This window comes from Gigantopelta aegis, chromosome 10, assembly GCF_016097555.1.
Source record: "Gigantopelta aegis isolate Gae_Host chromosome 10, Gae_host_genome, whole genome shotgun sequence".
In the NCBI taxonomy this organism is placed as follows: domain Eukaryota; kingdom Metazoa; phylum Mollusca; class Gastropoda; order Neomphalida; family Peltospiridae; genus Gigantopelta; species Gigantopelta aegis.
The window spans coordinates 61,667,751-61,694,750 of record NC_054708.1 but is presented as its reverse complement, the minus strand read 5'-3'; the positions used below and the strand labels follow the sequence as shown (position 1 = coordinate 61,694,750).

At 38.0% G+C, this 27,000-nt stretch overlaps 1 protein-coding gene across 1 annotated transcript; it reads right to left on the bottom strand.

The window, feature by feature from the left end:
• Window positions 1–1,304: 1,304 nt before the first annotated feature.
• LOC121384554 (cytochrome P450 26A1-like) lies at window positions 1,305–26,583 on the bottom strand. Its single transcript, XM_041514995.1, has 5 exons — window positions 25,769–26,583; window positions 5,365–5,599; window positions 4,474–4,974; window positions 3,684–4,106; window positions 1,305–2,554 (listed from the first exon to the last, which is right to left on the bottom strand). The coding sequence occupies exons 1-5, from the start codon at window positions 25,792–25,794 to the stop codon at window positions 2,201–2,203; spliced, it is 1,539 nt and encodes a 512-aa protein (XP_041370929.1). The 5' UTR covers window positions 25,795–26,583; the 3' UTR covers window positions 1,305–2,200.
• Window positions 26,584–27,000: the final 417 nt, after the last annotated feature.

Below are 27,000 nucleotides of genomic sequence, written 5' to 3'. Positions count from 1 at the left end.
ATGCAAAGTTGGTTTAAGGATCCGCGGGGCCTGTAGCACAAATAACAGCGGGTCCCCCTTCCAAGGATATATATTTTGGAACCCCTCGGAGGGGGGGGGGGGGGGGGGGGGGACTAAATGTACATATCACCGCGGCATGTGCTACATGTGGTACTAGGATAAACCGGCTCTGGATGGATAGCAATTTACGCTTGCGTTTGCGTCTCGTAGCTGTCTCTAAACGTAGCTGTGTTGTTTGTATGTATGGTGATTCACAAATGGTATCCATTTTTTAGGAGTGTCTTCACTGATATAAGTGAAGAACACACGCGAAAACTTACTAAATTAAAGTTGCACATGCGTGGTCCTTGGCAAAATCAGGTTTGCTTATCCCAGACATGAAATCCTTTCCTTGCAGCGTTTAAGACATTACAAAAGTGATTGTATCTTCTATTACAATTGACTGTAGCAGTGTACCCATACAATGGTTGCAATAAAGATTGTATTGTATTGTAATGTAATGTATTGTATTGTATTGTATTGTACTGTATTGTACTGTACTGTATTGTATTGTTTACATTACTGGGACTGGTGACGGGTTTTCTTTTTTCTTTTTACATACCAGAACTTGAATATATTCTATATCCCTTTGGTTGACTCTTATGTATAATGCAAAAACAACGACAACTTCGATGGTTATTTTATTTTGGCGCCGATACAAAGAAACGCGGGCATATGGACTCAGTTTTGTAGGGGGGGGGGGGGGGGGGGGGGTAGGCAGGCTCATGTTTGCCCGAATTTAAACAAAAATGCCCGAATCTGTACAACAACATTTATTCATATTAGTATTACTGCCAAACAGTTATATAGTGTTATAAACAAAGCACTACACATTTCTACATGACGTACAACTAATGTTGGTAGAATGATGGAAATACATGGTGAAATGATTTCAGGTCAGCTCATTTTGGCTGAATATTTCTATCGTGTTTGCCCGAATTTGAAGATTTTCTACAGCACGTAGTTATCAGAGGAAGCCCGCTACATTCTTCTCAATGCAGCAATGGATTTAATTTAATTAACAGGAGATTGTCAATACAAAATGTAATGGGTAAATCGCGTCATTGAAGGAAGGCAGGGAATGTTTTATTCAACGACGCACTCAATACATTTTATTTTCGGTTATATGGCGTCAGACATATGGTTAAGGACTACACAATATAGAGAGGAAACCCGCTGTTGCCACTTCATGGGCTACTCTTTTCGATTAGCAGCAAGGGATCTTTTATATGTACCATCCCACTGACCGGATAGTATATGCCATGGCCTTTGTTACACCAGTTATGAATCACTGACTGGAACGAGAAATAGCCCAATGGGGCCACCGACGGGGATCGATCCTAAATTGACCGCGCATCAAGCGAGCGCTTTACCACTGGGCTATGTCCCGGCCGGCCCGCGTCATTGAATGTAGTACGAGAGTTAAAGTACTATGTATTAGAACCAAATTGCTAAACGTTTTTGTTACAGTATATATAGCTAAAAACTCACCCGCCCCTACACATTCCCCTATGGTTGATCAGCATTACTAATGCTACGCCTGTCAGTACGTAGGCAATTCCCTGCACAACAGTGGTCCTTGTAGTCATAACACGTGCCAAAAAAATACACGTGACAAATATAAAAGCTATATACATGTACCAAGCATAATATTGTGTTAACACTTGCACCATACAAACTGAATACACGTTATGCCTAGCTAATTAGAATAGTGCCATATGATTTATTGCACTTTATAAGCGTGAATCAATAACCAAAATAAGCACGTCTTAGCACTGAACATGTTGTTCGTCGACATTTCGTGACTTGTTATGTGTTACTATTAAAATGAAACCAACAAATACTTTATAATCATTTCAAAGTTATCATCTGATGGTGCTATTAGTTCATATTGTGAAGCCGTTTCCTTTTCATGGTTACATCGTAGCACTGACATTTTATGACTTTTGTTATGTGTGACTATTAAAATGAAACCCACAAACACTTTATAACCATTTCAAAATCATCATCTGATGATGATATTACTTGATGTGATGGGGCCGTTTCCTTTTCATGGTTACATCGTAGCACTGACATTTTATGACTTTTGTTATGTGTGACTATTAAAATGAAACACATAAACATTTTATAACCATTTCAAAGTCGTCATCTGATGATGATATTACTTCATGTGATGAGGCACTTTCCTTGAAAAGGACACTGGGAGTTTATCCACCGGGTGTGTGCTTGGCAGGTACCGCATGCTTGGGTTTTTATTTCGCAATGTCCAGTTATAGTAACCAACAACTTCTATCAAGAATAGTTTCAAAACCAGATTTGCAAACTTTTCACCAAGACACCTTCTAGCTCCTGCGCTGAAGGGGATGTAGTTGAATCTTTGTGAAAGATCTTGATCTATATCAACATGTTGCCAACGTTCAGGCCGGAAGTCTTGTGGGTCTGTAAACAGATCCGTTGTTTGATGAGTGTCTCTTATGCTGTAAATCACTGTCCATCCTTTGGGAATCTGATACCCCTACAAATATAACAACGTGTTAATTATTCATCTTTTGTTATAAATAACACACACACACACACACACACACACACACACACACACACACACACACACAGAGAGAGAGAGAGAGAGACACACACACACACACACAGAGAGAGAGAGAGAGAACATGACATGTCGCTTGTGCGACAAACAATAAATAATGTGGTAAACTATTGTCTAGTTTTCCTTGCCATGGTGTTAAAAATAATTACATGTTTACCAAACAAGTAATTAAATAGACTTATGTTTATGTAGCTGAAAAGACAAAGGTATTTTACATTTGTACCAGCAAACAATTGGTCTACAAATCAGCACATCATGGTTAATTAGTGGAATGTGACCTAGAAGTCACGCGTTTTTATTACATTTGGTGGCAAGGAGGGTGTTATTCTGTTGTGTGTAATAATTAAGAAAAATAACTGACACAATCTTGCAAATATCTATTAACTATTAAATACTATTTTCTAGATAACAAGAAAGTTGCCCAATTAAAAAAAAAACCCGTTTCTTGAGAAAATGAAGGTCATGTTTCGCCTGTCCCATACTCCTCTCATGACCTTCGATGATCCTTTATTGGTAGACTAAAACTGGTATAAAAAGCGTTTGAAATCCATACCAACTCGCACAGAAAAATAAATCTTGGCCAAAATAATTCTGTATAAATAACGATTTTTTAAAAACAAATTACCACCAAACTGACTAGGTTAAATCTCCCGTCTTGGTGTAGGGATGAGGACAACTAAATGCACAGCCAAAGTAAGGCAATGATAATTGCCTGCACAGTTCTGTCTTTAGTCTACCGAAAAGCTTACTAGAAACAATTAAGGTGAAACTACATACTTTGTTAAGATACTTTTTTTAAAAGAACGAAGAAATGTTTTGTAAATAAAAATGTTATTACAGTTGGTATGGGTTACAAATTAATAATTTTATTTATATGAGGTTTAGCATTATCTAATATATAGTTATATGCCAATGCATCTGTTCCCTGGAACAAAAGCAAAAGGTCGATATCAGAAATTAGACATAATGCAGGTAAACTAAATATCTACTACTTTAATTGTACCGCAAAGGTATATAATATGAAAATCTATGATAAACGTACCCCTACTTCTATTGTGGACTTGGTCTGACGAAATCCGCCGCCTGCTGGTGGATACAACCTCAACACTTCTTTCACCACGTTGGACGTGTAAATTAACTGGTTGATGCCATTATACGTAAGATCGACGTCCTCGTCGCTGCCAATAAGATGATGCCTTTCCAGTTCCATCTCTATATTGTTTCTAACGCCGTCATCCCTCCCCACGCACAGGATGAGAGAGCAGGCGGCGCTGGACTGTGTGAGATGCCCAGCAAGCCACATCTCCAGTAGAGAGTCGGCTAGATCGTCTGCCGTGCTGGAATCGTCCTCGGTGTCCAGAGATCTCAACACGTCTGTCATAGAGACATCTTCTGACTGAGATGATGCTTCTTTCTGCAGTCTCTGTTTGATATCCTTGACCAGAATAGCTCTTGACTTCATGGCCTAAAAATTAGCAGATGTCACTGTTTAATTCGTCTGTATTGTTTTGTGAAAAGGTAAAAGTGCTACTACTTAGAAATTCTAACTCCCGAAACATAGCAGCACCTGTTTCTATAGATATATATGACAACTCGAAAATTATGGGGGTTTGCTAATCATACTTATTATGAAACTAAAACTTATAAATATAATAATAATAATAATAATAATAATTTCTTTAAGCTTCTTTCTATAATACTTGCATACATGGCGTATCCTAAGACCACATTCGCACAATAGATCTATATCTTTGTGCTGAAATTTTGTTGATCGGGTATTACTTCAAACATATTAACCAAACATAAACTATACTATAGAGTGCATTGTTTACCTTTGCAAAGCTTGTTCCAGGAATTTGCCATGGAAATGTAAAAACCGCATTGGTGATGTTTTCAAATTGCGTCATTAGTTCTTCTATTCTCCCGACGTCTTCCATGTTGAAACCAAGCAGGACTTCAGCCGATATCGTTGTCATCAAAACCTTACATCTTTCAAATCCAAGAACTTCTCCTTCGTTGCACAAATCTTCACACCATTTCCTTACAAGACGACGAATATTCGGTATACATGATGACAGAAATTCAGGGTTGAACGCCTTTTGAAGACTCTTCTTTCTTAGGCGATGATGGTCTCCAGATGAATTGACTATTGCGCCAGATCCGAACAAGAGGCTCGCCGACCGTGGAATCTTCATGTCGACTATGATGTGTTCCCCAAGAAGAATTTTACGGACATTCTCAGATCCTATCACTCTGACTGTGGGAGAACCTAGAAGATGGGTTTTAAATACTCTTCCGTATTTTGCAATCCGTCTGTTATAGAAGTCGGCACCCTGTCGGAATAAATTTAAATGAACTGCAAAATAAAGCAATGGGTTATATAATTAAAATACTTGCTCAATTATGTGTGAAATTATATGAATGTATATCTAGTAACAAGAAAATGTAAACACAGCGTAAAAGAGAATATAATACGATTTTAGGTAAAATGATATTCTGGTATCATAATGTTTGGTTTGTTATATTCATTTAAAAGTTGCATATACTAATTGTTTTCTATTTGGTCATTTACTTAAGTCAGTTACTTAAATTTGTTTAATTGGAACTATTGTATATTGTACAAATGTATACATTTAAATGCTTTAATTACACCATTTAATTTTCTTTTATTATTTTTTTTTTTTTATAATCATTTTTTTTCCTTAAGGAGTTATTGATCATACCTGTCGAAAGAATTGGAGCGTTTCACCAATTATGGGATAACCCATTTCCCCAGGAGGTAGCGGTAGAGCGCTATCAACGTCACGCATGCGAAGAAAGTACATCCGCCACAGGTACTTTGTCAAACACCACATCAGCCATGACAGGAACAGTTGGAAAATGAGTGAACATGTTTTGTAGAAACAACACCACTGAAGCCAGTCTGACGATATGTTGTCAAGATGATCAAACTGAGAACTGAAAACAGCAAAAACTTAATTTTTAATGATAGTCAGTTTGACGCTTGGTCATGGGCAAACCCTTCTAAAGATTCTCTCAAAGACCTTGGTCATTATTATTATTATAATTATTTTTATTATTTATTTATTTAAAAAAAAATTATGTGGCAGGTGCATGGCCATAATAAAATTAAGTATATTAGCATAAAAAGAATGAACAATATTTTTTATTACAAGTGTCTAAATATGAAGCTATAGGCCCTATACACTCATGCCAAATGACCTCGTAAATCCCAATCCACTCTTTGACGTTGGATATTGTGATCACATTGTGAACCTAAAGCAAGCTTTATTTGAAAAATGGCCAATTAAATATACTTTTGGATATGGATGTACACACATTTATAATCTTATGGACTGTATTATATTTATTTTATGGATTTTTGCCCGAATTAATCAAAAGTGCCCGAATCTGGATTACGTTTATTCATATTAGCATTATTGTCAGACAGCAATATATGGTTGCAAACGAATTACAACTAATATTGTGGGTAGAATGATGAAAATACATGGTGAAAAGTGTTTGCTCGAATTAATATATTGTTTTTGCTCGAATTTATATATAATTTTTGCTCGAATTTGAGGATTTTCTCCAGGACCTCTGCTCACCCCCCCCCCCCCCCCCCCCCCCCCCCGTCTCATACACTTATGCGCACTCCATTCTCCACCTTGTAGGTATACTAAGACAAACACGTTCATCAATTTAGTAAATGCTTAAATAAATAAAACTCGTGAAATCACATATTGCATTTAACTAATGAATCATTCGTCAGTATAAGTAAAACCGGCCTCGGTGGCGTCGTGGTTAGGCCATCGGTCTACAGGCTGGTAGGTACTGGGTTCGGATCCAAGTCGAGGCATGGGATTTTTAATCCAGATACCGACTCCAAACCCTGAGTGAGTGCTCCGCAAGGCTCAATGGGTAGGTGTAAGCCACTTGCACCGACCAGTGATCCATAACTGGTTCAACAAAGGCCATGGTTTGTGCTATCCTGCCTGTGGGAAGCGCAAATAAAAGATCCCTTGCTGCCTGTCGTAAAAGAGTAGCCTATGTGGCGGCAGCGGGTTTCCTCTAAAAAAACAGTGTCAGAATGACCATATGTTTGACGCACAATAGCTGATGATAAGATAAAAACTCAATGTGCTCTAGTGGCGTCGTTAAATAAAACAAACTTTACTTTTACTTTTACAGTATAAGTAACAGGCGATTTTCAAAAGGCCTACACAATGAAATGCGTAAGTGAATGTAGCTTACTTTTAAAGCACAGTGTAGTAGGACCAAAATGTGTCTAACTATAAATATATATATCTGGTATACGATAAGCCGTAATGTATGCTGTCCTGTTTGTGGGAAAGTGCACACAAAAAAAAAAGTCATTTGTTGCTTTCGGTAACGTGTTTCCGTTCTCTCATTCCCTCGACTAAGTGTTTAAATACCTATGTTCGACACCAAACAGCCGAAAGTTAAAATGTGCTGAGGTGTCGTTAAACGAACGCGCGCGCGTGTGTGTGCGTGCGCGTGTGTGTGTCTGTGTTGTATGTGTGTGTGTGTGTGTGGAGGGGTGTCCGTGTGTGTGTATGTGTGTCTGTGTTTATGTGTGTGTGTGTGTATGTCTGTGTGTGTGTGTGTCTGTGTGTGTGTGTGTGTCTGTGTTGTATGTGTGTGTGTGTGTGTGTCTGGAGGGGTGTCCGTGTGTGTGTATGTGTGTCTGTATTTATGTGCGTGTGTGTATGTGTCTGTGTTTATGTGTGTGTGTGTGTGTGTGTGTATGTCTCTGTGTGTGTGTGTGTGTGTGTGTCTGTGTGTGTACGTGTTCTCTTTTTTCTACTGAGTACAGGAAGTCTATGTCATCTCTGTTCTCAATGCCAGACAGATAAGGCATCATGTTAAGTGTTTTGGCAACGTTGCGTGGCATTTTATTAAATACGTGTATGAACAATTGCATATTTCTGGTTCCCTATGACGTGATGTGACATGTTGTCATAACAGTGAATAACACATTTTCAAAACACCCGTGTGAAACTGTGACGCTGTGAGTTCATTAATTTCAACTTATTTTCGTGCTTATATCCAATTAAGGTTCAAGCACGCTGTCATGGGTACACACATCTCAGCTATCTGGGCTGTCTATTCAGGACAGTGGGTTAGTTTTTAACTGTTAGTAGTTTTTTTTCATTTCAACTTATTTTCATGCTTATATCCAATTAAGGTTCAAGCACGCTGTCCTGGACACACGCCTCCGCTATCTGTCCATGACAGTGAATGAATTGTTAGTAGTTAGTAAGAGATAAGAGGGTGCAGTGTCTGGGAGGAAGCCGGTACCGGGCTGCGAACCCAGTACCTACCAGTCTTACGTCCGATGGCTTAACCACGACGCCACCGAGGCCGCTATGAGTTGAAAGCGCATGTTAATTAATGACAGTAGATATATTTGGTAGGTTAGAAATCCTCCCCCTCCCCAAAAAACGCTTCCCCTTCCCCAATGGTAGGAGAATGCTATTCACCACAGGTTAAAAAGTGAGGCTCGAGTGAGGCTCGATTGAGGCACGTGAGGCTTGTTTGTTCTCCCCACAGGTTAAAAAGAGTGAGGCTCGAGTGAGGCTCGTGAGGCTCATTTGCTATCCCTACCCCCTATAAAAGTGAGGCTCGAGTGAGGCTCGTCGTGTTGAGGCTTGTTTTTAGTTCTCAAAGTATTGCAATTGTTATACGTCAACGTTCAATTCTAAAAATAATAGTAATCATTTTATAAAATAGTTGAACGACACATTTTATTTTAGTCTTGTACAAGTAAGTTATAAGAAATATTATACATTTTTGTTTTTGCGGCGAGTAGGTCAAACCCCAGCCGTTGTCGTTATCTCAATTGGATAGCACTCACGTTAAGAGAAGACGGGCCATATGTGTTGTGAAATGCAAACATAGATGTTGACGCATGGGCGTACATGGGGGGTGGGGGGGGGGGGTGGGGGGTGGGGGTGGGGGGTGGGGGTGGGGTGGGGGGGTTCGATGGGTTTGACCGAACCCCCCCCCCCGAAATCGCTTTTTTTATAATTTAATATATCTGACATTGATATCTGACATTATTATATTTACTCAACATAGAAATATATGCCCAATATCTCTGCAATCTATTTTAGAACCCCCCTTTTCAAAATCCTATGTACGCCCATGTGACGGTACGTGTTATCGATAAGAAATACAAACTAAACAGAGTATTCAGATCAAACGATGTTTGCTTTCTTGAATGTGGAAAAATCCCTTTGTACGACATAACGCTCGACTAACATTGTTAGCCATTCCGTTTTGGGTGTCTTGTTCACCACAAAGTCCCATACGGATCAGACAAGAACAGACGTGTGAAAAGTATTTTGGTAGAAGTCTACACTTCAACAAATGTGTTTTTAGGAACTCATATTATTTCACTACAAGATAGAGTGTAATTTTAATTTTGTTTTATTGATAGATGATTAGGGTTATATATCAATGCTGTTGTTATGTAGAAATGTTTATTTTTATTGATGGATGTTGTATACATTTCATGGTTATATACATATGGAAATTAATTAAGCAGCACCCATATTTGCTCAGACTGAGCAACTTTAATGAACTGGTGCATGAAATTAGTCCAAGATTTCCATACCTTAAGAAATTTTCAGTGAACAGAAAGGGATGAGGAGAAACATAGCCAATAATACCATGACATAATGTGGTTTATTTCAAGATGGTACAGATTTGGAAAATGACTTCATTTCATTCAAAAACATTACGAATTTCACTGTTGTTGCACAGACTTAACTGTCAGTACCATGCACACATTTGGTTCATGAAATTGAACAATAATGTCTGTCAAGTCCAAATATTGACTTTCCATCAGTATCTCGTGTAACCTCCCTGCACACGAACAACTGCTTCAAGACACCTCCTCATTCCTTGGATCAATCTCTGGATTTGATTTTGAGGAATCCTGTTCCAATTATCATGCAAAGCAGCAGTCAATTCATTTGAGAGTCTGGACAGATGGGTCTCTCTGTCAAACACGACGGCCTAAAATGCCCCACAGATGCTCAATGGGATTGAGATCTGGACTCATGGCTGGCGATGGAATGGTCTCAACAGCATTCTGTTGCAAGAACTGGGTGACAGCGTGTGCTCTGTGAGGCCTGGCATTGTCATGCATGAAGATGGGTCTTGTGGCTAGAGGATGATTATCAAAATGGGGGACAACAGCTCTCTCAAGGATCTCCTGTTGACACTGAGGCCCATTAAGGTTACCACGAATGGTGATGAGGTCCATCTTGCAACCCAAGGAAATGCGCCCGCATACCATGACTGACCCTCCCCCAAAGGGAACCGTCTCCTGGATATTGTGGGGAACCATGGCTGTGTTCATTTGTCTCCAGACACGTGTACGACCATCCACCATATGTAATGAGAAACGACTCTCATCGGAAAAGTGAACCCTCCGCCATGATGCAATGTTCCAGCGAACATGTTGATTACACCAGGCAAGTCGTGCTGCTTTGTGAGCTGGAGACAGTTTTATACGCTTGATGGGTCTTCTGGCCCTGTATCAGCTGATTCCTGATGGTCCTGTAGGAAATGGCTCTCCCTGGTAACCACTGTTGTTTTAAAGATGTGCTTGAGTCCCATGAATGATGCCTAACAAGTCTCAACAATGCTCTATCCTCTCTTATTGTTGTCTTACGGGGTCTGCCAGGTCTTGGACAATCTTTAACATCATTGGTAGCCCTGTGTTTGTTCAACAGTCTTGAAATGATGGAAATATTGCGCCCAAGTTAAGGTCCAATTTGTCTGAGGGACATTCCTGCATTTCTCATGCCAGTAATTTGCCACCTTGTAGCCTCTGACAATTTACGACGTGCCATGACAATTATGGTACTGAATATTCAATGCAAATTGACAGGAAAGAGTGTGACATGTAATCATTACAAACTTGATTTCAACACTGTTAAGGGTATGATATTTCACGTGCATTGTTCGTCGTTGCACATGCATTGAATATCTCCACTAAAGTCATGCTATTCAGCAAGATGCCACATGTCAATATATCATTCAGGAAAATGCTCTGTTTTCTTAATTCACAGAATTATAGGTCTATAAACTGGGTGTTGCTTAATTTATTTCCATATGTATATATCAATTTTATTGTCTTGTAGTAATTGTAGGAAAATAAAACTAAACGATTTTAGTATTAAATGCCCCGCCTTGATTAAGGGATATTAATTAATTATAACACTATACACAATAATGATGGACATATTGTATACTTATAAACTATCTACATCCACTTATTAACAGGTATGTAGGCCTGATGTGTGTATTTTAATGTGATGTTATAACTATAGGTATTCATAAAATCTATATAGTCATAAACATTGTAAAATATGTGATGATTTGATTTCAGAATCTGTACAGATGCCGACTTGTTAGAATCAAAATAAATAAATAAAATATAATACAATGCCTTAAATCAATTTTTGGCATAAATCAATTTTTTATTTATTATATCATGTTAGGTTAAAGTGGCATAATCAGTCAAACAATGTTCCCTTGTGAGGTTTGTCAAAAAAACTTTAGACATAAATGTAGCTTAAAGCGTCATGTAAAAAACTGTGGTATCTTTCAACAAACTTTTAGCTGTGACAGTTGTTCTAAAGTGTTTAAACGAGAAGACAATTTGGAGCGTCACTTAAAAAAATGTCATAAAGATGAGCATAGAAATTTAACTGGTCTCACATGTCAGTCTAAATTCTCAAAGTATTGTATTTATAGAAAACACATTTCTATCTGTAGCTCACCCTCAACCTGTATATCAAATGTTAATTGTCGAGCCTGTGACACGTCTTTACCCACTACAAAAAAACTCGCAATTCATACCAAAGCAAAACATTTAAAACGACCTTCCACCTCCTTCTACTCCTCCTGTTCTACTAGTCAACAACATGTTGATGGTGGGAGTGGTCCAAAACGTCCAAAAAAACCCATTTACATGCAAAATATGTGCTAAAGATTTTACACGGGACATCAGTTTACAAAGACACATTCGTGAACAGCACACCAATGATGTATCCAAGTTAACTTCCCTTACATGTTCAACTCGGCCTTCTAATTATTTTTCTGTCTTCAATGCCATAAGTCGTTTTCTTCTAACAAAACGTTAGCGACCCACTCTAAAATCAAACATTCGAAATTCCCTCCCACTAGTCAACAGATTGGTGCTCCCGCGTTCACCTGCTTTAGGAGAAAATATTCATTAAACAGACACATCAAGAACTGTAGTATTTTTAAAACAACATTTACATGGAACATATATATATACTACTCAAAAGAATTTAAGGGTCAAAAATTTATAACTAAATAAGTTTCAGAGTGTATTAGTTTGATGATGTAAACTACACCAAAAATATTTATTTATTGTTCCATATTTACAAAAAACCACAAATAAACGTCACTGTATACAAGAAAGTCACATGACATGCTGTCAAAGTTGAAGATTGTCAAACATGCATTTTACACATTAGAACATTCGTTTAATAGTGTGTGAATCCACCCCTGGCGCGAATACACTCGACACATCGTTGCCTCATACTGTTGATCAGACGTCTGGAGAACTCTTGGGGAATGGCCTGCCACTCTGCCATAAGAAGTTGACCCAGATCATGAAGGTTGGCCGGAGGGGCATGGTTATCCCGAACTCTCCTGCCTAATTCGTCCCAGGCGTTCTCTATTGGGGCCAAGTCAGGCGAATATGCTGGCCAATCCATCCTGGCGATACCTTGTTGTCTGAGAAAGTCCGTTACCACCCTGGCGCGGTGGGGTCTGGCATTGTCATCCTGCAGAACTGCCCCGCCGCCAATCTGCTGAAGGCCTGGGAGAACCAACGGCCGGATAATCTCATTCAGATAGCGGATTCCATTCAGATTGCCATCCACCACATAGAGGGGGGTCCTGTGGTGGATAGAGATGCCGCCCCACACCATGACGCTGCCACCACCGAACCGGTGACGTTGTCTAACGTTAACGTCAGCGAAGCGCTCCCCAGGACGTCTGTAGACACGAACCCGACCGTCGTTGAACTGGAGACTAACCCTGGACTCATCAGTGAACATCACTCGACCCCACTGAACATGTTGCCACCGCAGATGAAGCGTGCACCAGTGACGTCTGGCCATTCTGTGACGTGGTAGGAGTGGTGGTCGAACAGCCTGGCGACGGCAGCGTAGATTATTGGCTCTCAGACGATTGCGTATGGTTTGATCAGACACTCGAGTTCCAGTCGCAGTCCGCAGATTGTCACGTAATCGGCGTGCAGTGGTTGTGCGTTGACGTAGAGCCATATTGGTGATGTAGCGGTCCTCTCTATTTGTAGTGCTTCGGGGTCTTCCCAAACGTGGACGATTTCGAACAGAATTCGTTGCTTGGTACCGTTGCCACAGTCGGCCAACGACACTCTGACTGACACCAAGTCTCAGAGCAACATTTCTTTGCGTATTGCCATCCTGAAGCCAAGCAATAGCCCTTCCTCGATCTTCGATAGTCAGTTGACGTCGTACCATTGTCGAATTTGGAGTGTGCACCGTACACGAACGCAAGCTCCAATTATACGGAAATTCAGCATTGGGAACATGGAATACACATGCAAAGCGTGCAAATGAAGCGCTTTGTGAAAAAGTAAGTTATGGGCACTTAGCAGACCTTTCGCTTTCGCCCTAATTTACGTGCAAATGTAAGCATGTTTTCGCCATTAGAACTAGTCGACAGTGTCAATGACAGTGGAATTTAATTCATTTATGGGTTGCTTAGACCCACTTTCGTCAAAATGGAACAATACCATGCGTGACATTATGGTCTAGCTAATATAATTGACATTCAGAAAATAATGTCGAAAATATCGTCTGACCCTTAAATTCTTTTGAGAAGTATATATATATAATATGTGCTAAAGAATTTACACGGGACACTAATTTACAAAGACACATTCGTGAACAGCACACCAATGGTGTATCCAATTTGACTTCTCTTACGTGTCGAACCTTACTGCCGGATCACCTATCTTATCGCGGACATGTTGCTATTCAATGCCAGAAGGCGTTCCCTTCTAACAAAACGTTAGCGACCCACACTAAAACAAAACATTCCAAACGGCCTTTCACTAGTCAACAGAGTGGTGGGGGAGAACCTGCTAAGCGTGCCAAAGCCAGTGCTGGCGGTAATGGCAATGGGTGCTCTCGACAGGCAAACAATGGTAACGTTCGTGAGTAGGAGTATATCCCTAAAAATCAAGAAGAAGGCTCAGATCTTTTTTTTTATATTGTCAAAATTCGACCCGAGGTGTTGGAGGTGTTAAAAACTGAATTGGATGACAAGAAATCCATCAAGTTTGGGTTGTGTGTGCAGTTCGAATTTAGTAAGATTTCGACGGATGATCGCAAGACGTTTGTTGCACCTTATTTTCGGACTAAAATGACACCAGTGACTCGATCGTCCGACTTGGTTGAATCCTATGCAGAAGCCATGCGCAAAATTCTGAAAGACATGGATAATTACCAGGGTGAATCATCCAGTTTAAATTTTGAGAAAGTGTTAAGAGTTCAGTTGTCGGTGGTCAAACACCAACCGTTTCGAGGTACCTCCTACATGGACCTCCCAGATGGACTGATCAAACAGAGGAGTATTTTAAACATTAGGAACATGGATGACGAACTCTGTTTCGTGTATTCTGTGTTGGCTCATCTCTTTCCGGTCTCAGTCGATATAGTCAAGGAGAATGTGGCCGAGTATACACTGCACATGGATCAATTGGATTTGGATGGGTTTGACTTTCCCATGTCTCTTTAAAGACATCAAGCGGTTCGAGCAAGTGAATAACTTGTCCATTAATGTATATGGTTACGAGGAAGAGACACTGTTCCCACTCCATGTCAGTGATAATGTTGATATTCCCAAAGAAAGACACGTAGACCTTTTGTTGATCACATCAGAAGTCGAGGAAGAGGGTGAGCCAGACATTTCTCACTACTGCCTTATTACCAGCCTATCAGCTGTGGTATGTAAGCATAGTGACAGAGAACATTTTAAACATATCTGCCGAAAATGCCTCTGGTCCTTCAGAACAGTACAATGTTTAGAAAAGCACAAACATTACTGTCATTACAATGCGCAGACCATTAAAATGCCAGATCCCGACAAAGCTGTACGCCATTTTGGACTACGTCAAATATCCAAAACGCAAAGAGTCAGTTATGTCATTTATGCCGACTTTGAAAGTGTCCTGGCTCCACTCGAATTGTAATTCCCAACTCCAGATCCAACCTGCTTATTTGAATGAACAACATTCTTTCCACGTTTATCAAAATACTTTAACCTTTTATTCACATCAGGCACGTAAAGTTTTCGATTCATGGTAATTTACTCCAGAAATGGATAACGTCTCAACAGTAGTGTTACACTCGTCGTCTCTTTGATGAATGAGGCTGAAGTGCCCGAAGCCAATTTTATACAAATATCAATGTAATCACTGTCCTTCACAACAACGGGTATGTTCCAGTGTGTTAAATTCGTATCGAGGACCGTCTCTTAAATCCACATGTCTCGGCAGTGGCACGAAACCTTCGCCCACTAAGCTACTGTCACACAAATTACACAACACGTCTACTTGTAAGTCATTTATGCCATGTATGTCGATTTCCCCAAAGTTCAACTCCGCAAGAGACACTATCCAAACACCTTCAAACGTTAATCTCCGGTTTAACTTTACTCGGAAATGATATGGGTTGTTGTTCGAAAAAAATGTTTTAGAATCCATGCTGTTCAATATGATATATTTCTCCATTGTTAGATGTCTTTTACTTGACTTTCCTCGATGTATGAATCAAAGGATGCAGGCCATCCAAGCCACCGGACAAGAAAGTAGGTTTCCCACCTTGTCTTTTCTTCTTTAGTATTTTCTCCACTTTCCACAACACGTCTTGGTCTTTGTTGATTTTCTGTAGCTCATTGGTATAGAAACTACCTATAATTATTTCATCATGAACGTCTTTCAGATAATAAATAGGTATTCTTTGACTTGTGCGCGAGGCTACTTTAAATAGTTCCTCTGTCCAAAGCAGGTCTAGATCTTTACTGAACGATTTCCTTAGATATGACATTCTAACCAGATCACTCACGTTAAATAGAAACTTTTGTATTGGTTTCTTTGCTTTTACTCGATCCATCATGGGTTTTACATACAGATGTTTCCACACTTTAACCTCGTTATCGCGATTCACATCTGCTGGAGCCCATTTACCTAAGGACGAGTGTTGAGTGTGATTGTAATTGTGAATCAGATCTTGCAAGTTATCAATGTATCGCTTCGTGTTATTATGCGTCATGAATCTTGTCAAGAGAGACTTTAAAGTTCTGTTAAATCTTTCGACATAATTGACTTAATGTTTTCATTGTGTGTAATGATGAGTTTTATATTTTTATTTTCTATATAAGTTTTAAAAGCACCTTTGAATTCAGATCCTCCATCCACCCGTACCTTCTTAGGGACACGCCCCTCTTGTAGGATCGACTTAAAACCTTCCAAAATTGTTTCAGGCTTTTTATTGGTTAATGTCACGGCCCATGCATATATAGATAGTATATCAATAACCACGAGCATATAGCGTATGCCATCATTCCACTTGGTGTAACGAGACATGTCAGCCAAATCGACATCAAACATTTCATTCACTGAATTCACCCTGACTTTGAGACGACGAAATCTGTGTCTCACTGGTTTGTGAAGACTGTATGCTTCGTGATCACTTAAAAACTCTTTTACATTGTTGAGTTTAATATTAAATAACCCGCGTCTCTTCAAAGACTTTTGAAATTTAGATGGACCGTAAAATGCCACAGGTGTACGAGGGTTAAAATAATACTGTTCTAAATCATTCTTATCGTCCACCTTGACGGACTGTTTCTTATCGCTATCCATGATAATAAATGATTTTCAAATAAAATTGAGTCTATATAAATACAATAACAAACGAGAATCAATTTATACAACATTTATTCACAATACTCTAATACGATCACTGTCCCCTATTAAAATGCTGCTACAACAGGACACCCTGTATAATATAACAAAAACGTCGATGTTTTTTAACAGGGGAATAGACGTTCAAGTTGCACATATTTTAAAACTTGTGATTTTAAAGTCTCGAACCAGTTGGCTGTCTTAAAACAGCCATCTAAGTAATCTCGACACTGATAACGATGCAACACGCTTGCATGTACTCGGTCCTGTCTTTTGGGGTCGTTGCGTAATACACTGATCCGTTGTGTAGTAGTGATCAACTTTTTCTTTATCAGTCATGTCGAGACATGTGTGAACTGCTTCCTCGTCAAACATGCACCCAAAACACAGTTCTTTGGTCAATCGCTTGATATGTTTTGCTATTTCCATGCTGTAGCACAATGACGGAAGAGATTCGATGTAAAGTTTCATATCGATGGAGTCTACTTCGTCTATGCAATACGTGGGTATTGTTTTTTTTAATAATCGCACGTTTAGACTGCTTTAACTCATCCTGGTAGCTGGTTTTGGCATCTTGTACACATTCAGTTCGATCTTTAATCCACAAAGGACATTCTCTGGTGGTATTTTCCAATAAATGGTCTGATGATTTCTGTACGTATTTCCATTTAAAATAACACTGCTTCTCCGTCATTAAAAGTGCACTGCGACGATCAAGACCCAACTGGTTAAAAAGTCAATTAACATTTGTTTTTAAAATATAACAATAACGACATTGCTATAATTAAAAGGTTAATGATTGGTTAAAACAATGATTGGTTAAAAGAAAACAAATAATAACGCTGATAGGTTGAATATAGACCATTGTTTATTTTGCTGTGTGTATCACACAAACAATGACTCTGACTACAACCATTGTCTATTTACATTGTTCACATCTTAAAAAAATATTTAAAAAAATAAATTATAAAAATATGTGTTGCTTTAAAATTTGTGACAAAAATAATTCTGACCAGGTACATTTCTAAAAATAATTTTTAAAACCGTGTTAATATATAAAATTTTATGTTAATTTGTTTTACACTATTAACCAAAACGTAGTTTTTTTGTATCAAAAAGTGATGACATCTACAATTGTTCACAAAAATATAAAACTCGATATATTTTTCACCAAACAAAATACATGGATTAGTCTATTGTTTATCAAAACAAGGGGGGATGATGACGGACGAGTCTACCACAAATAAAAGCATTATTATTATTGCATGGCGATTCTGCATCAAAATGAGCATAAATTATGAGTGTAAGACATTTCCTCTGTTCTTTTAGCGTTTGAACATATTTCCAAGCATAAAAACACTGCTTCTCCATAATGATATCTACTATTAATGACAATGCTAAGTTGACAAAGTTTGTTTTATAGTATAAAATAATATCATACTATTCACTGTATGGGTGTGATATGTTTAACAAACAAACAAAAAAATCAATCAATATTCTGATCTTATTCGTGCGAGCACGTTATAAATACGCTGCAAACATATGTGTAAAAAGCCTTCTAATGGCTACAAAAGAACCTTCAACCAAAAAACAAAAAAACCCCAACAACTTATAATTATAATAATACTGATTGGGTAAAATTTAAATTGTTAATACCCTTCATTCACGTATCATATTTGACGCAAAACTTTATGTCGCACTAAAATTTTTAACCAAAATTTACTTTGTCTAGGTATAAAAAAAACCTGTTTTCGACATATCAAAACTGATGCTAAACAATTTAATATCATTAACAAACACATACATTTTATCACCAACTAATGACAAGACTCACTTCATTCTAAACTAATATTCAGACGATTCTATAATACATCCAAACGAAGGTTGTAAACGGGTGAGTCTAACATGAATGAAGCTTTCCACTATATAATACACCAATGATGTCATAATTAAACACTTGATCATTATATAAACCAGAAACAGTATTTCTAATATTATAAACGAATCACATGGGTTTTTTTAACGATTTCTTGAGCCATTTTTATATACAACAATCACGGATTCACATCTTAGCAATAAATAATCCATTAGTGTCAAAAAATACGTGCATTGCAACAATGCTTGTAATAAGAACATAATAATTACAATGTACAAAAAATTGATATTATACACACTAGAATGTATTATTATTATTATAATTATTATCAGCCTATTGGCATGCTAGCAGTTACTACTCAACCAGTCTGCCACATCTATAGCAGTATTCGGAACTGCTCTCATCTGGAATACATTGGTGAGGATGGTCGTCGAGGGACATACTGCATATCTCACAAAATGCGGAGTACGGTGCTCGTCATCCTCATCACACTTGCAATAAAGGTCTTCAGTATTGTTTTCTGCGGTGGCATGGGCATCAGAAGAATCGTCTGCAGTGTCATCGGCAGCTGGGGCAGCATCGTCGTCCGCTCTGTTACTGACATCAGCATCGTTTTCCACTTCATAAAACTTTATCTGGTTATACATATTACCAGATTTTGCATCCTTCTTTTGTCCGAGATATACGAGGTGTGTAGCCTCAATAACTTCGGATGAACGTCGTTCTGGTATTATGACTTTATACTTGTCTTCATTGGCACTCGCATTCTCTGGTTCAATACACACTTTGTATAGTTCTTTGTTCTGAATGTTAATGTTAGATTTGTCACGAATGACAAACACACAAAAAATCGGTAACGCACTGACCGGAATTATCTTGTATCTATCTTCTTCAAACGATTTCATTGCCTCATTCTGCATCAGATTTGATAAAGAGATCTTTCTTGCTTTTTTTTTTTTATTGTAGCACTTTCCTTCGCTACTGCTGAAGGCTTCCGTTTCATTACTTGTTGTTTCGGCATGGTGTAAAAAATTGCTCGAGTCCAAAAAAATATCACTCCTGGTTTTTTTTCTCTGGTTGAAGGTTCTTTTGTAGCCACTGGAACGCTTTTCACTCTAATGTTCAACACATATGTTTGCTGCTTATTTATAGAGTGCTTGTACAGATAAGAACAGTTAATAAAATCCATTATGATAAAAATTATTTGTTGATCCTGTTTTTCAACGACGAAAATACCACTTAACTACAATCTTAACTACAATTCTGATGGGTGTTTCCTCTCCAAACTTAATTTCTAAACAAACATTGCCCTGTGACAAATGTGACACTTAACTACTTTTACATGTTTTAATGAACCTACATATTGCTCTTATCAATTCTGATGGGTATTTCCTCTCCAAACTTAATGTCTAAACAAACAACCAAATAGCGGTGTGTGTGTGTGTGTGTGTGTGTGTGTGTGTGTGTGTGTGTGTGTGTGTTAAAAACACTATGGTTTTCTTTATCTAACTGTTGACCTCTTTTCCATCAATATTTTTCAAATACAAAAACATTTTGTGTATTCGATATATTGAGTAGAATTAAATTTCGTCCTAAAAATTAATTGCTGCATTTTAATTAAAAATTATTGCTTTGGACATTTTTTCAATTTCATATTTAGTGCCGCGTACAAATTTCATTTTTGAAACCCCCCCCCAAAAAAAACACACTTTACAAGTCAATTTCCTTCGCCTTCACTTTTTAACCTGTGGTGGATAGAGGTAGAGCAAAGATCCTCAATCGAGCCCCACCACGAGCCTCACTTTTTAATGGGTAGGGGTAGCAAATGAGCCTCACGCGCCTCACTTTTTTAACCTGTGGGGAGAGCAAACGGGCCTCACGTGCCTCACTCGAGCCTCACACGCCTCACTCAAGCCTCACTAGCCTCACTCGAGCCTCACTGTTTAACCTGTGGTGAATAGCATTCTCCTACCATTGGGGAAGGGGAAGCGTTTTTTGGGGAGGGGGAGGATTTCTAACCTACCAAATATATCTACTAATGACGAGTATTAGAACAGATCTTCTTTGCGCGATTATTTTATATGCACTTTTCCACAGACAGAAAAACACATACCACGGCTTTTGTCCAGTTGTGGTTCACAGGTTGGAATGAGAAGGAAAAAACCCACAATCAGCTGAATGGATCCACGGGGGTGGTTCGATCCTGCGACGCAAGCACCTCAACCAACTGAGCTAAATCCCGCCCCTAACCACTAACAAATAACTATTAACCCATATCCAAAAGAGACAGTCCCGACATTTGAGATGTATATCTAGTCCGAGTACTCTGCCGAAAGAGACGTAGACAGACATTTGGACGGTTAATTATATAATGATCTTCGAAAGAAAGCATCATAAATTTTGCCAGAATAATTGATTAATGTATGCCCAGCAGACATAGCCGTTTAATGAGAACTATCACTCGCTCCCCTTCACTCCCCTGAGACTAGTTCAAGGAGAGTTAATGTTTTGCTCCTCTTAGCATGTGAATTTATATTGTATCAATATATCTTAAATATGGTAATATCTTAAATATGATATGAGGATGGGAGGTGCTGAATTCAGTCAGAGGATGGAAGGTGATGGATTCAATCAGAGGATGGAAGGTGGTGGATTCAATCAGAGGATGGGAGGTGCTGGATTCAGTCAGTGGATGGGAGGTGCTGGATTCAATGAGAGAATGGGAAGTGCTGGATTCAATCAGAGGATGGAAGGTGCTGGATTCAATCAGAGGATGAAAGGTGATGGATTCAATCAGAGGATGGGAAGTACTGGATTCAATCAGAGGGTGGGAGGTGCTGGATTCAGTCAGAGGAAGGGAGGTGCTGGATTCAGTCAGTGGATGGGTGGTGCTGGATTCAATCAGAGGATGGAAGGTGGTGGATTCAATCAGAGGATTGGAGGTGCTGGATTCAATCAAATGATGGGAGGTGCTGGATTCAGTCAGAGGATGGGAGGTCCTGGATTCAATCAGAGGATGGGAGGTGGTGGATTCAATCAGAGGATTGGAGGTGCTGGATTCAATCAAATGATGGGAGGTGCTGGATTCAGTCAGAGGATGGGAGGTGCTGGATTCAGTCAGAGGATGGGAGGTCCTGGATTCAATCAGAGGATGGGAGGTACTGGATAGTAAAACTATACCGAACAAGTAAACACCAAAATTTTAATACATATATTTTTCTTGATACAGTTGATTCGATAACAGACCTAAAATGTTGACAAGACTGATAATTTTAAGTTAAAGTTAAAGTTGTTTAACGATACCACTAGAGCACGTTGATTTATTAATCATCGGCTGTTGGATGTCAAACATTTGGTAATTATGACATATTAGTCTTAGAGGAAACCCGCTGCATTTTCCATTAGTAGCAAGGGATCTTTGATATGCACAATCCCAGAGACAGGAAAGGTCCATATTGCAGAACAAAAAACAGACATGGTGAGTGATCAAGATGTTTCTTCATATCGTATATTGCAGTCATTGTGTGATCTGTATACTGGAAAGTACAAGGCTCATATCCCAGTGCTGGCCCCAGCCAACAGTGTACGTGCACTGCCGGGTTTGAATTGCATGGTGTAGGCCATATACACTCGACGGTTGCATCACGGCTGGTATATCAAAGGTCATATTTGCTAAGGATATTAAGTGCTTGCCGTCGTGGTATGCCGTGTTCCCAGGACATTACACTTGAACGTCCAGATTTTAACTACATGTTATCTGTAGCCTACTGGCGAAACTAGTACAGTTCGAATCGTATGGAGTCTTGACTTCAGTTTTATACGCATCTGATGTTAATAAAGGTTAGCACGTAACGGATCATTCCAACGAAATGGCATTTCTGCACAGACAAAATGAATGCCAGCATGGCGGGTATATTTCATCTTCTTGCTTTCATAGACTAAAGGTCCGTTCGCACGGCGCGACTTTCAGTACACAAATGTGCTGTTTTAGAAATCTGCCAGAAAATAGCTCGAGGGTACGTTGAACAGATCACACGTGTCCGTATTAGGTGGTTATGGGTTAGAAATATATTGTCCTGGCCACACACCTCAGCTATCTGAACTGTCTGTCCAGGACAGAGGGTTAGTTGTTAATGGTTAGTGAGAGAAAAGAGAGTGTAGTGGTCTGACACATTGAGTCGTTACAACTCGCTCTGGCTTCGAACTCTGTAGGCTACCTACCAGCCTTATGATGTATGGCTTAACCATGACACCACCGAGGCCAGTTAAAGTGTAGCAAATTATGTCTTAATAAGCACACGAAGCTACCTGTTTTTTGACACCCGTGTCCAGTGTTTTAAATTATGGATGCGAAGTATGTGTTTTTGGGTTGTTGTTTTTTTAACCCGCTCATAATATTGAACATGTGTATATGGATTTTGTAAACGAATTTTGAATGTTAAAAAGGCACACGTAAAATCAGAATAATTAAATATTGGTTAAAACTTCAACAATTAAAAACTTGTATTTTGAAATCATTGTATGAAGATATTTCAGAATATATGAATTCCTTTATAGGGACATTCCTGAGTTTGCTGCACTTTTAAAGATGTTATCGACTAACAGAGACTTTTTAACGATTGTAATTACATAAAAAATATTTTTTTCTGCATAAAATATTAGTGCTGTATATTAAATGTGTTTCTGATCGTTCTAATATTTGTACTAGGTTAAATTTCATTTTATTTCCTAAAATATATTTTTTTCGTACGTACGAAATTATTTGAAGATAAAATCCAGTTTCGGCTTCTTACAAATATTGAGACGATCAGAAACACATTAAATATACAGACACTGATATTCTAAACAAGAAAATATATTTAATATGTAAGTTTAATCTAGAAATATTTTATTAGTCGGAAACATCTTACAATGCAGCAAACTCGGGAATGTCCCTTTAACTGGTTTTATCAGGTTAGATTTCTACTATTATCTCAGGTTTTGGAGATGTTTGGTTTAGTCAATATGTAGATAGTGCTGTTTTGTTTTTTAAATGTTTTAAAAGACGCTTAACTGATCAGTTTATTCAAGAGAAAGATACTACAATAGACTCGAATCTCTTAAATATCACACACGCACGCACGCACGCACGCACACACACACACACACACGACACACACACACACACACACACACACACACATACATATATATATATATATATATATATATATATATATATATATATATAACAGTTGACAGACACTTTTTATTTAAAATATTACATTAGAATATCAATTCATGGCTGTTATACAACACTAATTACAAAATTTAGTGTGTCTTTCCATCAGCTGCTCACTAAACAAGGGAGATGTTATGGCATAGAAATATCAGAAAGAAAAAGTAAATTGTGCAATAAGGACGACACAGACGACGAATATCGTTTTATTTTAACGTGGCCATTGTATATAGGTCTACGATCTCGTTACATTAAGAAATAGTATTGGCTCAAACCATCGGTACATAACATTGTACAGTTATTATCTGATCAAAACAAAGTGATGTCGTTAAACAAAACAAATTGTTCAAAACGAACAAGAACTCTGTAATCTTGGTAAATATATCAAACAGATAAAACATATTTACGTTCTCAACTCATTTGAATGTCTATCCTCCAAATACGCAAGCTCTCGTGTACATGCACATGTATATATTTCTGTTTATGCATCATTGTATATTTTATGCCTATGAGCCGCAAGGCATACTGTCACAGATTAAGGACCTTATTTCTTTAAAAATGGATAATAAATAAAAATTACATTAATTGTTGGAAACCAAATCTAGCTATCGCATCACCTTAACTGAACCCATGATGGAGTAAAATCCATGTCATCCCTCTCGGCAATTTTAATTTTTGAATTATGGACCATTACCATAATTCAATTAATTTTACAAAATGTCATTAATAAATTGAGTATGGTGGTTATGAAGATGGTTGAATAAAGTACATTTAGAGACAAATCAAATTATATTTGTTCAAGTAATACTTTGTTAGATCATTAAATAGGTCACTGATCTGTGACAATATGCCTTTAAGCAAATAAACTATACTATACCATATGCCCCACCCCAACTATAAAGGTAATACATTATCCACCCAGTTGAAAAGCAAATTAATATAGCTTTTTCCCAGCCGCTGCCATCTTTTGACGTCTACGCAGTTAAGACATCAAAGGTCTCCTTTTGACACGCCCTTCACATAATGTTACTTTTATTGTTTATTTTTATTTATGCACATTTAAATATTTTGTTTCTAAAAAAATACAATACTACTAACACTAACAATATCAACAGTGTTGTAATATCAGTAAATTGGCATAGCATCAGTATTTAGAGGATTTGGAGTAAGTTAAATGCGAGAGTGCGGATAAGGAAGTATAACATAGTTGCATTCAATTAAAGAACATACTTGAAAGGGACATTTAGTTTTTATTTTTGACTATTAGAGCCGTTTTGGTCACTGAAATTACACTTAGAATAGTCCAACATTCGAAGTGGGTCTGTGTTTTTAATATCACAAAATACATTTCTCAATTTTAAAATTCTGAGAAGTAACAGTTATGGAGTCGAGTTTTAATGTATTTTTAGAGGTATTTCACCATTTCAAAGTCAACAAACTCATGTTTCACTCAATTGTAACTTTATCCAAATGTGTTACAAGTTTCCGGATTAACTAAACTTAGTGTGCATTTTCATTGGCTGAAACCAGGGTCTGTCCCTTTAAGTTTGAAAAAAACAAGTGCCAAAAATAGAAAAAAGAAAGAAAAGAGAAAACTTTAAAAATGGCCTTCTCTGTAGACAAGAGAGGCGGGACATAGCTTAGTTCTAAAGCGCTCGCAGGATGCGCGGTCGGTCTGGGGTCGATTCCCGTCGGAGGGCCATTTGGGCTATTTCCCCTTCCAACCAGTGCACTATGACTTGTATATCAAAGGCCGTGTAATGTGCTACCTCGTCTAACGGATGGTGCATCTAAAAGATCCCTTGCTACTAATCGAAAAATGTAGCGGGTTCCTCTCGATGTCAAAATTACCAAATGTTTGACATCCAATTGCCGGTGATAAATAAATCATTGTGCTCTAGTGGTCGTAAAACACAATAAACTTTAACTGTTGGCAAGTAACAAAATATAGATGAAATATAGATAAATATAAACATATTTTAACTTTTTAGTTAAAGAACCAACCTTTCAGCATTGAAAGCATCATCCATGTCGTAATAATAATTTTAAATAGGTCCAGGAATCTAACACAACTTGTATTGCAAGGTGTTGTTAAGCGGCCTGCTATGATTTATTCATGAATTTACTTTGAAACATTTTAGCTCGACTGACAGCCAAGGTAACCGCAGATGACCTTATAGAGTGCGCAACTTACGATATGTTTCAATAGGTTTGTGGGTCACGCTAGCTCTTCTATTGATCGACATAGGTGAAATGGGTCAATTGTTATAGGTCCCCAACTAGTGGGGGTGCGAGTGGATATAATAGTATACACCTCCCTTATCGCAACATTATTTGAAAACTCCACAACTCTGAAACAAAATCAGTAATTTCTGTGATATGTACACTTTTTTCAAAGGACTTTTTGGAAAACTTTCTGCAGATGTCTGACCTTCTTGCAAGGTTCGAGGAATGTACATTGTACAAAGAGATGAGAGAACTTAGTGTATATTACATTATTTGCGTAAAGGAATAAGCATTATGAGAGTACTGCTAAAGTAACACATATCCCCTACCGAACTCGAATTTTTTTCATATCTTCTAAATTCAAGGGTCTTACTTCTGTGAAAAGTAGATAAATCACCATAAAAGTTAAACTTGATAAGTAACAGTAGGCCTACATGATAAAGGTGGATACAAAATTTCATATCAATATCTTCAGGTACTGCAAAAGAAGTCTGGAAAAAACTTTTTTTTTATATCTCCTAAGTTCAAGGGTCATAACTAAAATAGGTAAATCGCCATGAAAGTCAAAATTGATCTGTAACAGTACGTGATAAAGCTATAAACAAAATTTAAGCTCAATATCTCAAGGCTTTGTGAAAAATTATTCTGGAAAAACTAATTTTCACATCTCCTAAGTTCAAGGGCCACAACTCCGTCAAAAATGGGTAAATCGCCACGAAAGCCAAATTTTATCTGTAACAATACATGATAAAGCCATACACAAAATTCTAGGTTAATATATAAAGGCCTTATGAATACAAATTCCAGAAAACAAATTTTCACATCTCCTAAGTTCAAGGGCCACAAATCCGTCAAAAATGGGTGAATCGCCATGAAAGTCAAACTTGATCTGTAACAATACATAATAAAAATATACACACAATTTCACCTCAATATATCAAGGCTTTGTGATTTAGGTTGGACCGGTAGGGGACTAATAACAGAAAACTGCATTAGCTGGAGTATTAACG